General features: G+C 44.6%; 1 protein-coding gene across 3 annotated transcripts in view; it reads right to left on the reverse strand.

Annotated features, from left to right (window-relative positions):
- The window catches only part of ADTRP (androgen dependent TFPI regulating protein), a 65,903-nt gene extending 50,078 nt beyond the window's left edge, over positions 1–15,825 (reverse strand). The window contains exons 1-4 of one of the 3 annotated variants that reach the window (XM_010338049.3): positions 15,497–15,825; positions 13,623–13,849; positions 3,259–3,393; positions 921–1,022 (exon numbers count right to left, since the gene is read on the reverse strand). In XM_010338049.3, the coding sequence (XP_010336351.2) occupies positions 921–1,022; positions 3,259–3,393; positions 13,623–13,775 (390 nt within the window). In that variant the 5' untranslated portion in view covers positions 13,776–13,849; positions 15,497–15,825. Of the gene's footprint in view, positions 1–920; positions 1,023–3,258; positions 3,394–13,622; positions 14,026–14,501; positions 14,602–15,496 lie in introns of those variants that run through there. The other 2 variants (XM_010338050.3, XM_074398434.1) reach the window with 2 other exon arrangements.
- Between the last annotated feature and the right edge of the window lie 1,529 nt (positions 15,826–17,354).

Raw genomic sequence — 17,354 nt, forward strand, 5'->3', positions numbered from 1 at the left:
GCCCAGGCTGAAGTGCAATGGCACCATCTTGGCTCACTGCAACCTCTGCCTCCCAGGTTCAAGTGATTCTCCTGCCTCAGCCTCCCAAGTAGCTGGGATTATAAGTGCCTGCCATCATCCCCAGCTATCCCCTTGGTTTTTAATGTCATTAGCTTCACAGAATCTGAGACCTTTTTATAATCTCCTGACTGATGTGGAAATACATTTGTAAGTACAGAGAGGCTGAGCTTGGTCTTGGAGCAATTACTTGTGCACATCGCACCAATGACTCAGTTATCCTCTTCCAACTGAGACCGGGACAACCTCACGTCAGCCCTGCTTGTCTGGGTCCCTGTTACTGGTATTCAGATTCCAGCGAACAAAAAATCTCTGAACAGGCTCTGTTTACTATTTAGCCTCTCCAAAACACAAACCAGAATAAAAAAGCCAAATGGAAATATATTCCTAGAAATATGTAAATGCTAATCCCATTTGTGATGTAGAATCCTGATGAAGTATGTTACTTACATAGCTGCTACTCAGCTATGAGATATTCTCTGAATGTTGGGGTGGGCTTTTTTATAAAGCTGGCTTGATTCCATCCATAGATCAGAAGTTTCTGGCATATTTGCAGAGGTTGCTTCTCTTTCAGGCCTGCCCTTTCAGATCCCTGTGTCTTTTCAATGACTTCCTAAGCAACATGGCACACTCTTGCATGGACATCTCGTGTGTTCTCGGTAGACTCATTGCAATTATAGCACTGGTCTGTGTTCATTTGATACCTTCAATATGCCCTTTAAATAAACAGTAATCGGGTGAGGAGAGAGGAGTGGATTGGATGCTGTGGACCGATACACTCGGAAACATAAATAAGGCACTTTGGAGTTTTCAGTACAGAGGCTATTGGTGTTCTGTGTTCACTGAATTTTCCCCTCACTCACCATTGCATGATTCAGCCACATTGGGAAAACAGTATCGAGGGCCTTGGGGTAAACAAGATTTCGATTGTAGAGAAAAAGGATCCAGAATGCCAAAAATACAAACTGGAAAATAAAACACAAAATAACATCATTAGACTTGTTTTTACTGAGAGCTTTCTAAGATAACCAAGGAAACACGGCTAAATAAAAACAGATAACCATTTTAAAGATGTCTTACATATATATTATAGGAATGTAATATATACACATTATAGCAATTCTGCAATAAGCATTTTCCCCTTCATTTCATTGCTATATCTGCTCTCTCTGGGGACTCCTCAATGTGCCAGAGAGTTAGGGATCAATTATTTGTCATCGTGGCAGGCAGAGAAGATATGAATAAACAGGATTCCTAGACCATTAGTCATTTATTTTAACCAATAACTTCTTTCTCTAAACTTTCACCAGGAATGCCAAAAGTGGGCACATGGAGTGGCTTGAGTCATACATGTTCTTTGTCCACCCTCTAAATAGGCATGGCCAGGGGAAGCAGGAAGGCTGAAAACCACGAGAGGTGCCAAACTCCCAGGAAAATGCACAAGTTAGTCAACTGAGGGCTGGGTCTCCCTGGCGTCAGAACTTTGAATTGATCTCCTCTTACACTCCTTAGCTCTTTTGTTAAAGCATCTATCCTCTATGCTACAAAGTCAAATGCAAAGATAAGGAAGTTAAAAACTATTAAACTTCTGATCTTCCCATCTTCTGACATGTCACAGGTTCCATTTCTAAGCCTTAAAAAAATAAACAGACTTCATTGTCTTTTTTTTTTTTTTTTTTTTTTTTGAGACGGAGTTTCACCTCTTGTTACCCAGGCTGGAGTGCAATGGCGTGTTCTCGGCTCATCGCAACCTCCGCCTCCTAGGTTCAGGCAATTCTCCTCCCTCAGCCTCCTGAGTAGCTCGGATTACAGGCACGCGCCACCATGCCCAGCTAATTTTTGTATTTTTAGTAGAGACGGGGTTTCACCATGTTGACCAGGATGGTCTCGATCTCTTGACCTCGTGATCCACCCGCCTCAGCCTCCCAAAGTGCTAGAATTACAGGCTTCAGCCACCGCGCCCGGCCCCATTGTCGATTTTTAAAACTTGGCTATAGCCAGACTTGGTGGCTCATGCCTGTAATCCCAGCATTTTAGGAGGCCAAGGCAGGCAGATCGTTTGAGCTCAGGAGTTCAAGATCAGTCTGGACGACATGGCAAAACCATGTCTCTACCAAAAGTACAAAAAAGTAGCCAGACATGGTAGCATGCACCTGTAATCCCAGCTACTTGGAAAACTGAGACAGGAGGATCGATGGAGCCTGGGTGAGGCCGCAGTGAATCAAGACCGCACCACTGCACTCCCACATGGGCAACAGAGTGAGACCCTGTCTCAAAAAAAAAAAAAAAAAAAAAAAAACGACAACAACAAACCCAAAACACAAAAAGCTTGGTTGTTAGAAGATTTTATGTGGATGGAGGTAGAGGTATCCTGCAAAGTAATAGGTACCCTTGCTTTGTTGTCAGAGAACTCATTAGTGTTTGGAAAATTGCATGTTGCATTGAAGTTTCAAGTCATTGCTATAGGAAGCAGGACGATGGCAGGTAGAAGAAGGTAGTTATTTCTAATTACAGCCCTTGCGGGGCAGCCAGCATGCCTGATCTCTGTTTGTTTCCATTCAGGCTAATGAATAGAAACACGAACAATATCATAGAAACGTGGCTGGCATCAGCATACAAGCTTTCCGTCCCTGGCATGTCTCACTTCTTCCTGATGTCCATTCATTCCGCAATGTGAAGGAGGCACCCACTGTGTACCCACACCAGGCTGTCTTTCTCTCCTCGGTGTCTTTTCCATGTGCCACCTTTGAAGGTCTCATGAAAAAAAATTTTTTATTTGATGGTTTTCCACTTGTAGAATCAACACATGCTAATTGTAGCAAGTGAACCAAGATGCATAAAAGGAGAAAATTAGTCATCTCTCTCCCCAGGGCTCCCCATTACCATCACCCTCATGGAACCAAGGTTGTCTCAGTCGTATTTTGATTAAGAAAGGTCCTTCACACTTCCCCATCAGACAGCGAGAAAGACCTTGTATCAAGCCTTCGCAAAGGTACAAAAGCCAGTGGTAAAGCTGATCACTAATGTGCCCTGTTTCCTAAAGACACTGGGCAATGTGGTGCAGTCCTCAGACAGGACATTGTTGCAAATACAGTGGCTGTGGTTTCCAATTATGAGCTCCCAAACAGCTTGGCTGCCCAGGAGAAGCATTTGTCCACATGCACACGTCTGTTATGTTATATACACGTCTTTGTAACTTACTGTGGATATAGGAAAAGCCAGTGTGGTGAAAAGCAGGTCTCTGAAGGCAGTTAGGAACGTCATGTCTTTTCTCCCTCTGATTCTTTTCAGCACATCATCCAGGCAGGCGACCCCGTAGAAAATGGTCTGCAAAAGCTAAATCCATTACAACAAATGAGGGCATTTTCATTTGCTTTAATTAACACCTTCTTCACTGATGGAAAACTCCAGCCCTCTGGGAGTAATGTTGCTTCAAGAGGGAGGGGGCTGTTGGGCTGTTTTGGCTGAGATCCAATTCCAGGGCTGGGCTTCCAGCTCATTGGGTCCTGACCCTGCACACTAAGACTGATTGAGTGAATTTGTTTAGAGGATAATAACGTGTACAGTATTTAGTGTAATGGACTTGAGCTAAAACGGAAACAAAATAAAGAGTCAGCTTTAAAGGGGAATGTAAGGAGATAGATACCTTGGTGGCACAGAGGTGGGAAGAACCAAATAGCTCAAAGGCAAAGAGGCAGACACAGGGTGGACAGAGTCAGGAGTCTTCCTGGGAAGGAAAATTAGGAAAAATGTCTGGTGCTGAAATCTCACTAGAGAAGCTGGAATCAGGTCAAGAGCACCACAATCAATCTCTGTGCTCTCCCAAGAAAGATGCACAAAATGGCACCTTGCTTAGCCGAAGGAGAGCTGGTGCATTTCCTTCCTTAAATAGGGCACCTGCAGGCCTCACTGAGAAAATCTGGCAGTGGCGGCAATTCAAATCCAAGGGCATAGAGCGACATGGGCTCTGGTGGGTTACTAAGTGCTATGAGGTCCCTAAAGCCAGGAGGAAGAGAAGCAGAGTCTTTTTCAAGAAAGTAATTGATATGGAAGGCAAACTTTGCCTTCTTACTGTTTTTGCAATTCTATGGTTTCTCATCTAAGGACTGGTGGGTCACGAAGATATAGAGCTTCGGGGTTGGGGGGTTTAAGTTAGGCTCGCAACAGAATCCATCCAAATCCTTGAAAGCCCTGGACCGGTACAAGAGGGGTAGTCTGGACTCTGCTTTTAGGGTATAAGTCAGGAAGGTTCTAGAACCTGGGAGTCGGGCTGGTGATTGATCAAGTTGGCTGCTGGGGATCAATCTCTGAGCTCTAGACTCTAGGAAAGACCTAGCAGAGTCAGCCTCATGCTGCTCCTGGGCTGAGAGGGTAGGCAGAAGAGGATACAAAGGTGGGTCAGACCAGCTGCACCCATCACCCAGGAGCTTGTTAGAAATGCAGGCCCTCCATCCCATCCCAGATTACGGAATCGGGATCTCTAGAAATGAGGTCCAAGAGTTTGTTTTTTAATAAGCCTCTCCAGAGCTTGTTACAGATTGTTTAATCTGGGTGGGATGAAGGCAGAAATTGAAAATCTCCCTGTTGGGTACTAAGCTTATTACCCGGGTCACAAAGTAATCTGTACACCAAACCCTCATGACGTGCAAGTTCCTTATATAACAAACCTGCACATGTACCCCTGAATCTAAAATAAAACTTTAAAAATAGAATGTTTTAGCCAACCTTATTAAGATCGACTTTACAGAATATAAAATACAGATACTAAATATAGAAAAAAGATTATTTAATCTTTCTGTAGGCTAAACTTGTAGAACCACGGAATTAGACATAAGTTTAGCACTCAAAAATCTTACTACACAAGGCTAAGCAGACTTTCATTCATGGCTTGGTATGTGCCAGGCACTGAACTATGGGTTTAATTCTCAAATTCTCATAACAACTTTAGGAGCTAAGTCCTATCATTAGCCCCGCCCACCACCATTTTACATACGAGGAAACAAACCTGCCTAAAGCTTCCTGACTGGTAGATGCCAAAGCCAGCATTTAAAACCCAGAGTCCTGTGCTTGAGCTAGACTTTTAAAAAATAAAAAATATATATCAGGTTTCTGGGAATAGTTCAGATAAAGCATTGTGGGAGGTCAGAAGAGAGACAATTATCTCCAGGTGAGAGAATTAAAGACAACTTCAAAACACACCGATGCCTGATCCCCACACCCAGGGAGGCGAATTTAATCAGTCTGGGGCTAGAGCCTAGGCTTTTGGGATTTTTAAAAATCCTCCCAGGTGATTCTAATCATGGGCATCTGAGGCTGAGAACCACCTGCCTGGAGGAACTTCCGTTGGGAAATTCAGACCCTGCAGTCTCAAGAGAGGTGGGGCTGCAGAGATGCAGGCTGTTGAACCCTCATGTGGAATGAGATTGCAGGGAAGGGAGAGAGGAGAGAGGGGAGAACAGAAAAGCAGGCAGCAAACAACAAGGCAAGGCCCTCGTCTAAGGGATCGGAGGGGAGTGGGACCAGGGGGTGGAAGTGACCAGGGGGTAGAAGAGCAAGAAGACAGGAAACCACGGGCCCTGGGGTGGAGGAAGTTTCCAACGGCAAGAGGGTGTCTCTGGGAGGCGTGGGGCGACAGCTTTAAGTGCCATGAAGAGGTTGCCACCCTAATCCTTCTCGTTATTGCTGGTGATTTGGACATTCGCACCCTCTGGGCTGCAGAATCTGGATGTGCAGTCATTTGCACAGGGTGTTGGAAGAAATTCCCTCCTCTCTCCCTCCCCCGTCAGTGGCCTCGCCTCACCCTGGTTTCACTTCCAGCTGCTCAGGCTGCCGCAGGCCAGGCCGCCGCTGTAGTTAGGAATAGCAGGCATGGGCTTGGGCCCAGGGGAAGAGGCCTGAGCTGTTCTATCAGCAGGGCAATTAAGCCCGTCCTGAGCCTGGGCCAGGCCTTCCCTCTCTGGGGAGAGGCCGCCGGCGTGTGAAGTCCATGTGACCCGCTTTCCTCAGGCTGGAGCTTCCTGGAGTCATCGTGAGTCAAGCTCCTCCTGACTTTGTCCTGCCTGTCCCAGTCGCAGGATGTGGAACTCGGACTGGGGGAAAGAACACATCACTCAGCTCCTCCGGGGCTTCTCCATCAGTAAAAACGAGCTTCACACCTCCAACCTGCCAATCTCCTCCCCATCTCCACCCGAGCTCACGGCGACTTCACAGGCACATATGGCACACGGGCATTTCTAGATACCCACAGTGTGTGCGAGACAGCCCTGTCACCATCGAGCTTACTCAGCATGGAGGCCTCATCATCCGAATCCACGAGGAGCACGTGGAGCCCCTGCGTGGGGACTCAGGACGGAGGTCCTAGGGAGCTGCCACAGAAAAGAAACCTGCAAGGGCTGGGGGTGAAGGGGCTGCGAGGAGCAGCTGCAGCGCACGGGACAGTGAGGGGCCCGGAGCTCCATGGGGACGCTTCCAGGAAGGAGGCAGGGACAGGTGTGGATCGGCCCATCCCACTGGAAAGGTCTGCTCATTCTCCAAGGACGATGCAAAGTTTATAAAACTCAGGATGAGGCTGGGCGTGGTGGCGCACGCCTGTGATCCCAGCACTTTGGGAGGCCGAGGCGGGCGGATGACCTAAGGTCAGGAGTCTGAGATCAATCTGGCCAACATGGTGAAACCCCGTCTCTACTAAAAATACAAAATAATTAGCCGGATGTGTTGGCGTGTGCCTGTAATCCCAGCTACTCTGGAGGCTGTGGCTGGGGAATCTCCTGAACCTGAGAGGTGGAGGTTGCAGTGAGCTGAGATCAGACCACTGCACTCCAGCCCAGGGGACAGAAAAAATAAAAATTAAAAAGAGCTCAGGATGAGTTTGACTCATGATGACAGAAGGAGCAATCAGGGAGGCAATGTTAGCTGTTATGGGCTGAGTTATAGCCCCCACCAACCGCCACCAAATTCATAGGTCGAAATCCTAACCTCCAGGACCTCAGAATGTGACTGTATGAAAGAGGTGATGAAGTTGAAGGTAAGAAAAGAAAAGAAAAGAAAAGAAAAGAAGGTTAAAAAAAGAAAAGAAAAAGAAAAGAGGTGACAAAGTTAAAACTAGGCCATGACCTTGCACCCTAATTCACTATGACTGGTGTCCTTATCAGAAAAGGAGATGACTGCAGACACACACAGGGAAGACCACGTGAGGACACAGGGAGAAGGCAGCCCTCAGCAAGACAAGGACAGTGGCCTCAGGAGAAACCGACCCTGCCCACGTCTTCGGACTTCCAGCCTCCAGAACTATGAAAAAATCAATTTTTGTTGTTTAAGCCCAGTCCGTGGTACTTTGTTACGGCAGCCGTAGCAAACTATACAGTAGCATTAAAATATGATCGCAACAACTGGTCTTCTTGTAAGAATCTTACAACAAAATTACTATCATTTATATTTCACAACTATTTTGGCTGCCTGGGAAGCAGACGTAATGGCATCGACTTATTGAAAGTTTATTTCAGAGCTGCTGCTCCCTGTTTATCCTTTCTCCTGGTTCTTCCCTAATTCTGTTCCCACTGTGTATTCCGTGCCTTTTCCTGAAATGCTGCTGCTCTGGGTTCGTTAGTTGTCTTTTGTTTCTGTTGCTGGCTGACAAACTTAACACCTGCAACAAAGCTGAATTGACGTTTTTAAATAACGAATGCAATTCAAAAAACTGCAGCTAAAGGATATTTAGTTTTTACATTTATGTTTCTTCACAAGCCCACAAAAATCTTCAAACTGTGGAAACTTACCCTTTCTAAGTCATCAAGCTTATTCTCTTGCCTTTAAGCCAGACCTCTCTCTCTTTAAACTACCTTAGGAAGTGAGAATTTCTCCTATTTAAAAAGTAATTCCAGGGAGGGAGATTCCACAACTTTCCTGAGCAAGACATTACAAGTCTTATTGGATGAGTCAAGTAATCCAACACCCAACTCAGGACTGTGCCTGACTCAGCCAGGCGGGACTTTTTTATTTCTCTCCTTCGAAATGATGCAATAATTTGCAGTGGAAGACGACACCAGAAGAAAACAGCAAACGGGGACTGTGATGAGTCCTTTATATAACGGTGGTGGTTGTGTTTAGGGCAGGTACTATGCCAAGTATATCTGCATTGGTATAGAATATGCGATTTCCATCATCATTCAAGCACATTTAACTTAAGAAACTGAGATGAAAGAATGAAATAAAGAACACAGGAGGAGAAATAATGTGCAGAACACAATTTGGAATTAATGAAGAGAAAAATGGGACCAAGAGCATCGAGGGACAGCCTGGAAAGAAGTACCAGAATGCGTGGCCAGTGTTGCATAGCTGAGGACCAGCCTCGGTACAGCAGTAGGGTGGCTGTGGATGGAAAATCTTCTTGATGGGATGGCTTCCCTAGAAAGGGACTCATGCCTGTTAGAACCATGTTCTGGTCATTGACTCCTTTAACCAAGATTCATGGAATATCGGTTAGGTACCAGAAATTGTGTTGAACATAATACAGGTCAGGGAAGGCTCTGTGTTAATGTCTTTATCTGGAATTAGGAGAAGAGGTGGAAGAAGATGAAGAGGAGAAGGTGAAGGAGGAAGAGGACGGAGAGAAACCTTTTCTGTATGTTTGGTATTTCACATGATGCAGTTCAGGCTCCTTGGGAAACAGAATCTGAGATTCTGAGATGTGCCTGCAGGATATTCACTGGGGAACACTGTTGGACATCTACGAGAGGGAGAAAGGGAGCAGGATTGAAGCGGGAAGGCTGAGCGCTGTGCAGTTGCATGGAATCAGCTGATCCCTTGAGGAGCTCTGAGCTAAGCTGCTCCTTCAGAGCTGTCCTGGAGTGCAGCCTTTGCCCCGCATATTGAATGCCAGTTATTGCATGCAGCAACCCCAGGGAGGGGCCTAAACCGTGGTGGAGGCAGCTCCCTTCTGCTGAGTGCAATTCTGGGAGAGAGCTCAGCTTTACACCATCAGCAGCCAACATTCTTTCTGATTGCTTGGGGCTGAGTACCTCAGAGCTGGGGAGGTATGAGGATCTGGGTGCCTTATCACGGTATCCACTACGCATAAGAAAACTGAGGCACAGAGAAGGCAGGCAACTCACTCAAAATCACACAGCAAGTCAGCACAGCCAGTATTCTGGCTTCAGAAGCCAGGCCTTCAATCACTCATCTCTATACTGCATCCAAAGAACCTACCAAAATGCTGTCATAGTTGCTCAATAACTTATAGCCACTTTATTTCGGGTGCTGGTGGTGACTGTCACCTAGTTCTATCAGTTCTTAACCCTTTCAGCTATCGAAGCACGTCTTTGTGAGGCAGAAATAGCCAAGTGTATTTCTGACTCCATTGAGCTTAAGCGTGCTATAGATTACTTAAGTTTTTGTCCCCCAAGTGTTGAAGCGGGTGCCATGCTATACATTCAACCCCATCTTCTCACTGTTCACAGGCTGCCTTGGAGTTTAGACCCATAGAGACCTCCCAGGTCCCCTGTCTGCCCAGCCCCGGGCCAGCATCCCTGAAGACCTATGTGGTATTGCCGCTGTTGTCATGAGAAATTTAGGTTGATGACAATGGAGCTGCCTGGGGCTTGGGCAACTCATGAAAAGGGAGGGAAAGGTCATGCTTCTGTTGTTGAAGGGAGTGTCAGGGATGTGGGGAGGGAGGGGCCCGCTCAGAATCTCCCTTGGAGATCCCAGTTATGCGGCCCCACCCCGACAACGTTTCAGAAGGAAGTTCATCTTTAAAAAGAGGAAACCCTCATAAACTGAATGAATTCTGCAAGCCAACTTGTGGCTGCTGAACCGTGCCCTAAACCCCACTAGCTCATATTCCCTGGGATCAGGGACAGTCCCTAGATGGAACTGGAGTGGATAGAGAGCAAGGGGTGCAGCGTTTGTGGAAGACTCAGGCGCTGGATGGTCTGAGCCAACCTGAGCAGCCTGAGGACACACATGGCACTGCCTTGTCTCCATGCCCAGCCTCTGGGGTTCCCCACTCTGCACGGCTGGCTGCTCTCTGCTGGAGCCTGCAGACTCTACCACCAGGACTGCCTGGTGCCTGCGGGCAGCTACAGCAGGGAGAGCAGTGGCTCGACAGTGGTTCTTTCCAGCTGGGAAAACGGGACATGCAGCTCGGGGAGGGAGAAACAGCAGCCATGAAAGGTAAGGGGGTGAAAGACTCCTGCTGGCCTCTGTCTACCACCAACCTAGGTGCTCAGTGAGGAGACAAATATTCTACTAAATCACCCTTCTGCATCACTATCTCTACCCAGAGAAGTCCCCTCCCCATCTCCTCTCCTCACCGTCCACTGCCTACCACCATGCTGATGCCTTTCTGAGTGCTTCCCACCTGTCGGATCATTCATTCCTCATGGCGGCCCTATATAAGTACTATTTTTATTTCTATTTGACAAATGTGGAAATGGAAGACACAAAGAAGTGCCTAGCCCAGGATCTCAGGGCCAGTAAGCAGTGGGACTGAGGTACCATCCCAGAGAGCCAGGCCCAAAGATGGCAGTTATAACCATTGTGAGACACTGCCTCTCCCTCCCAGCAGGGAATCAGTGGCCCCTTCTCTGAGGCCAGTTTACTCCCTTATTAGGCAGAGTCTCCTATCTGTCCTCTCCTACCTTTATTCTCCTTAGTCAGAAATGATGGGTCACCCCAACCAATTCTCAGTGGCACCTTAGCCACTACCACCAACCCCAGGAGCAACTCAGAGCATCTCCTGTCTGCCTCCCTTCGAGTCCCTTGGGTTAGCTTCAAGGGAACTGGGGCAATGCTCACGATGCCGACTAGCACCAACTTGGGCTTTGCTCTTACCAAGGGGACACAATTGATACTCAGCCAATTAGAAATTCAAGCTGTTTACAAGGAGGCATGTAAATTTTCTGGTAAGCAGGATTGGATACTAATTTCCCCAAACTGAGGTAAAACAAATATAAGAATGTGACAGCAAGTTGTGAGACTTTTATGACGTAATAAACACAACCATCAATTAATTAGTCATGAATAAACACTAATCATTAGGAAACACAACCATTAATCAGCCTATGAGATCTCAAGAGCTCGACATTTTCAGGTCCAATTTCACCTTAAGCAACATATTTGAAATCTATCACTAAATTGATCCTCTGAAATACACTCAACACATCTTAACCAGTTGGGAAGCATTTCGTTAAGTTATGCTTTCAAGATGACTCCTAATGGAGCTCAGAAAGAAGAGAATCACCACAGGTAGCTCCTGTCAGCTTATTGATGAGGGCCAGAAGATACCAGAAGGGGTGGACTGCTCGAGGGTACAGAAAGGCTGAGGTCAAATCAACATACCAAGGGGCAGCTTTTTGTTATGTGCGTATCCTGGGCCAGCCACTGTGCTGAATTCAAGGTAGAAATATAGACAGTTAGGGTTGGCAAGGACCTAGGAGGAAAAAACTCCTGTTTTGGAGCCAAAGTTTGATTGGAATGTTAAGACTCACGTGGCAGGGAGAGAGGAGGGAGTGAGAGAACAATACTGTACATAAATCAGCAGAGACCGAAAGATGCTGGGAAGATCAGAGAAAGGAAAAGGAAATTTGGGCTGCAGTTTATCAGCAAAGATTTGGGGGGAGTATATGTGAATCCCAGTGTTCTATGAAGGAAGCAATGTGGAGAGCGGTAAGTAGGCCTTTCTTTTAAGGATAGAGAGAATATTGGGCAGAGAAGTGACAGCAGGAAGCCCAGGGACCAATACTGGTAAGAGGCAGTTGTTTCTGCAGAAGAGGCCAGCCTTCGGGGGAGAGGGAACACGAAAGGCTGGTTGGGCAGGTGAGCTCCTTGACATTGGGTCCATGAGGCAGGAGGTTGATGGCCACTGTGGTTTCCTGAGCAGCAGACCACACTTCTAGATACAGGTCCTGGTATGAAAAAACAAACCAAAACCAGTGATTTGAGAAGATTAATTTGGAAGCTGAGTGGCTGGATTGGACCGTGAAAGGACAGTAAAGAGCTCATGTGGTCATTCAGGTATGTCTACTAAGAGCCTGGAATGGGAGAGACAGTAAGATTGAAGAAGAAGGGATGAAGTTAGTAAAAGGAAAAACTAATAGGATTTGGTAGCTGATCATTCAGGGAAGCAAGATTAGGATTAACACTCAGAAATGATAGTGTCATTGACAAGATAAGAGACTTTTCTCACTCTTGGAAAATGAAGGCTCTTGGAAATGTAAGTGAGCTAGAATTTTTTTAAAAAGTCAGGATCAGTTTTGTGTGTGTGTGTGTGTGTGTGTGTGTGTGTGTGTATGAAGAAGTAAGGGAGCTGCTTAATGAGTGTGGTGATAAATCTATTTTTAGCCATACATAGTGTGAGGCAGGACATTCATACTGGAATTGAATTTGTTTAGAAAATCAGTCCTGACTACAGACACACCTCCCTTTTAGTTGACTGTTTTTCATAGAAAGCCAATAGAGCCACAAATCTTAGGGGGGTGTGTGTGTTGCTGTTAATTGTTGTGGTTTACTGTGGTACTCTTAGTTCTACAAAAAGCATTTTTTGTTTTGTTTCTGTTTGTTTTTGTTTTTTTTTTTAAATAAAATTATATGATTGAAACAAGCAGTCACCTTGAAATTTTCAAACATACTAGAGCCGTGTTCAGAGTTCCGGGTCCCTTCAGGCCTCTTTGATTTGAACTATCGCCACTTCCACCTCCTTAGCATTTCAGAGTGTCACAATTTCTAATCACATACATTAATTATCTGCTTGTCAAATAAGGATTATGATTCTGAAATCAGATGTTTATGTGGCACCCAAGATTTTAGTCAAAAACCTCAAACATTAATTCACATTCCCAAATGATTCCCCATTCTTAGCTTTCAACTTGAAAAGTTTTTTTTAACCTATCCCTCAAATATTTTTTGTAATCTACTTTCCTCCCATTGATTCACACTTCATCAGAATACAGTCAGCCGAGTTAGGAAGACAAGAAAGGATTAAGTCATAAGATTGGTTTTTAAATAGTTGAAAATGTGTCTTTGCCATTCAGTTGGGTGATCTGTCCTTTAAGATGGAGACTGAACCTATAAAAAATTGAGGTGGGAGCTGAACATGGCAAAATGTGTTTGCTTTTCTTAGATAAATCTGTTAGTCTGTGTGTGCTGTAAAATGGCATTATTCCTTCATTGGAAATTACACTTCCTACACAACATACGCCACTCTGCCTTCTCCTCACAGACTTCCCCAAGCAAAGTTCAAAATGCCTCCTGCATTTGTAGTTAATCCCACGGTGAAACCATTAGCATGGTCCCCTCTTTGAACTCATCTGAAAAGCGCTCCGAGATATTTTTTTTTTTCAAGAGAGCATTTAGCAATGAGCCAGCACAGAAACTTAACTATAGATAATTTCCGAATTGGGTTTATCAGAGCAAATAGTTAAGTAAATGAAAAACGCAAAACTTGCAAAGGGTGAAGAAGGAAGACAAACAATAAAATTGTGTATTTAATAAAATCCAAGGTGATATGTGTAGCAGCACTGATATTCTAGAGAAATGGATCGGTTCCTGGTACGGCCATATGGACTTACCATATTAAGCAGCGTCATGTATTTCCACTTGCCACCATATGCAAAGATTTTGGATTTCACTTTGTCTGTTTCATTCTGTGCGACGTAATAATTGAGGAAAATATACCAGCTCAGAACAAGGAAGTGGTATATGCATGTAAAAGTCTTCGTCATAGCTAGTGCTGACCCGGGCACTGTGGATGTCTTGAATGGCTTCTGGCGTCCTTCCGTGGGTCACAGCTGAAGTCCTACAACAAGCCAAAGAGCTGTAAACCACACCCCTCTGGGACTCAGAGTTCCAATGAATTTGGAATTTTGCTCTCTTTTAAGCTCCTTTCCTGATAAACTTCAGAGGCAGGATTACTGCTGGTTTTCAGATGACTGCATTTATAGATAATCTGTAGATTTGCATAAAGTACACCATGTAGACTTGAGAAGGGCAGGTAGCAATTCAAGAGCTGCACGTGAAACTGTTTGACTAGGGCACTGAGGCAGGGGCACAGTTAAATGAAAATACCAGGAAAATCTAAGGAAATACTGCCATGGCCGTCTTCTCTTTTCTTTTCATTTAGGTATAACAAAGAAGTTGCAATCTTATCTTTTGAGAAAAAGAGAAGCAGGTTGATAAACCAGATTATGGGTGTGCTTAGGGCATAAACAATATAAAGTCTACAACAACCTTTGATCCTCCAGGGAGCAGCTCCAACGGTTTCTTTTTTGTTTTTTTTTTTTGTTGTTGTTGTTTGTTTTTGTTTTTTTTTTTTTAAGTTTTGTATCTATACCCTAGAGAACCAAAAGTAACCTGGGGCTGTCCCAGACACTCCCTTTGCATAGGCATTTCTGTGCCATGGGAGGGAAGAAGCAGCATTGGAGGAGATCTGTGGCTACGACCCGACATACCTGACTTTAGACATTGCTGGGAGAGGGTAAGGGTCCCTGCTCCACCGTGAGTAAGACGAGCCATGGCTGGGCTAGGCAGAGTGCAGGACTGGGCTCTGACTCAGACTCCACAGGAGGGAACTGAGGAGTAACCGGAAGTGGATGCTTTGTGACATTGCCAGCTTGTCTCCCTGGGCAACTGACTCTGAGAGGTGAGCAAATCCCTCACAGAAAGGCTCCTGACACAGTTATGTAAATCTGTAATTGGTGCTTTTCAGTGACTTAACCAGGGCTTAATAGTACTAGGAGAAAGAACTGAAGGCTGGACAAGGAAGACCAAACAAAAACAAACCCGCCTCCTAAGAGTCAACAGACTCCCAACATCGGGAATGGGAGATGGGAGGAGAGCAAACCGAGCTCACCACGGAGGTCTGCATCGTAACCATGTTTTCAAAGGTTGGGGCTGCTCTAACAACATCTCGTAAACTGGGAGGCTTAGAAACAACAGAAATTTATTTCTCAGTTCTGGAGGCTGGAAGGCCAAGATCAAGGTGCTGACAGAGTGCCTGGTGTTTAATGAGGGTCAGTTTCCTGGTTCCTAACTAGTGCCTTCTGGCTGAGTCCTCATGTGGTAGAAGGGGCAGACAAGCTCCCTGAGGCCTCTTTTATAAGGACCTAATTACCCCCCAGAGCTCCCCACTCCTAATACCATCACCCCAGGAGTTAGGATTTCAACACAGGAATTTGCAAGGAACACAAACATAGCAGACCATAGCAAACCATTCCCAAAGGACAGGGGGATCTGGGAAATGGGTACATAAAACTCTGTACAAAACTCCACAGCCTGGGCTAAATTGCAAATAATAACAGAAGCTAATACTTTTATAGTACCTACTGTTTGCTAAGCATTATTCCAGTTGCTTTACACATATTAGCTGATTAACACTCTAAATAACATTACTGAGGCAAGTATTACTATGTATTAAGTACATTAAGTGCTATTATGTATTAAGTACCTTTTCAGATGAGGAAATTGAAGTCTGGTCTGCTGAAAGGATGTGTTCAAGACTTCGTAAGAGGCAGAGCTGCCTTTTGAATTCAACCAGTGTGATGGTTAACATTGAGTCTCAACTCAATTGAAGAATGCAAAGGACTGTTCCTGGGTGTGTCTATGAGGGTGTTGCCAAAGGAGATCAACATTTGAGTCAGTGGACTGGGAGAAGAAAACTCACCCTCCATCTGGATTGGCACCTTCTTCTAATCAGCTGCCAGCAGATATAAGATAAAGCAGGCAGAGGAATGTGGAAGGACGAGCCTTGCTGAGTCTTCCGGCCTCCATCTTTGTCCTGTGCTCTCGGGATGCTTCCTGCCCTTGAACATCGGACTCCAAGTTCTTCAGCTTTTGGACTCCTAGATGTATACCAGTGGTTGGCCAGGGGCTTTCAGGCCTTTGGCCACAAACTGAAGGCTGCACTGTTGGCTTCCCTAATTTTGAGGTTTTGAGGACTGACTGACTGCTGGCTTCCTTGCTCCTCAACTTGCAGACAGCCTATTGTTGTGATTGTGTGTCAATTCCCCTTAATAAATTCCCTTTCATAGATATATACATCCTATTAGTTCTGTCCCTCTAGAGAACCCTAATACAACCAGTGTACCCACCTACAAAGGAACAATGTGGCTCTTCACACTCCCGGACTCCTACTTTGATATCTCTCCTCTCCCTACTGAGTCCCTTTTATTCTTTTCTCCTCCCATCAGAAAATTTTCTCAGAAAGGGATTAGATATGTTTTGAAACTTGGTGCACATATGAATGATTGCGCCATGTCTCCTAGACTGTTTTCACTTTGGACAACATTGTAGATTTAGTGGTTTTATTCCTTTACACAAAAAATCTCAAGCCTAAGTCTGCAGATGGGTAAGGATAGAGGCAAAAGTGGGAAAGAAGGGAGACAGAGACCCGAATATCCGAAATGTGTGTGTCCAAATGTGGATACTGGCCTTTCACTACCTACAGGTTTTTTTCTCTGCATCATCCTCAATGCCCATAGATGAGGTCTCTCATAAATATTGATAAAATTATTTAAATTTATTTGTAAGCATTTTAGTGTTCTACATTAGGATCCAATGAATTGTTAGCATTTTAATAAATAATAACATGTAATATATGTATTTAAGGATTTTACAAATAACATGTAATATTTTAATAAATATTAAATATTTAAATACATATTAATAGTAACTTAATAAAATATTTTAATAAATAACATGTATATAAGGATTTAATAATTATGTGTAATAGATGTATATAAGAATTACATTATGAATTAAGGATTATGAAATAGTTTTATTTCTTAATTCAATATCTGCATTTTCTTATAAAACTTTTCACAAAATTGTTGCCAGTAAAAAAAATCTACATTGCAACCACATTCACATCATATTTTGTGTTTCCGGTCGAATAACCAGATACATTTTCATGAAGCAGCCTGACCACCTGTCCCCCACCATGAGACCAGGCAGAGCTTTGGAGAGCAATGAATGTCATCTCTTAGCTACACATTACAAACTAACACACACTAAGCATGCTGTTTGCCTGCCTTTCTCCTCTCTCCAACTATCTGGAGGCTTCACATCATCTCCAGGAGAAGTAGAAAATAATTGTTCAAAAGCTTCATAAAAATCTAACTGATTTGTTTACACAGGAAATTTGAACATTTAACAATTAAGTATATTTCATACTTTGATTTGGACACTACATAGGCCACCTGGTTACTAAGAGTGACTTTTTTTGAAACTCTCTGCCCCCTGGGAGTCTGCAACACGATTCTTTAATGTCACAGATACTTATTAAGCAACAACTATTTGCCAGGCAC

The sequence above is a fragment of the Saimiri boliviensis genome, chromosome 4, assembly GCF_048565385.1.
Source record: "Saimiri boliviensis isolate mSaiBol1 chromosome 4, mSaiBol1.pri, whole genome shotgun sequence".
Taxonomy (NCBI): domain Eukaryota; kingdom Metazoa; phylum Chordata; class Mammalia; order Primates; family Cebidae; genus Saimiri; species Saimiri boliviensis.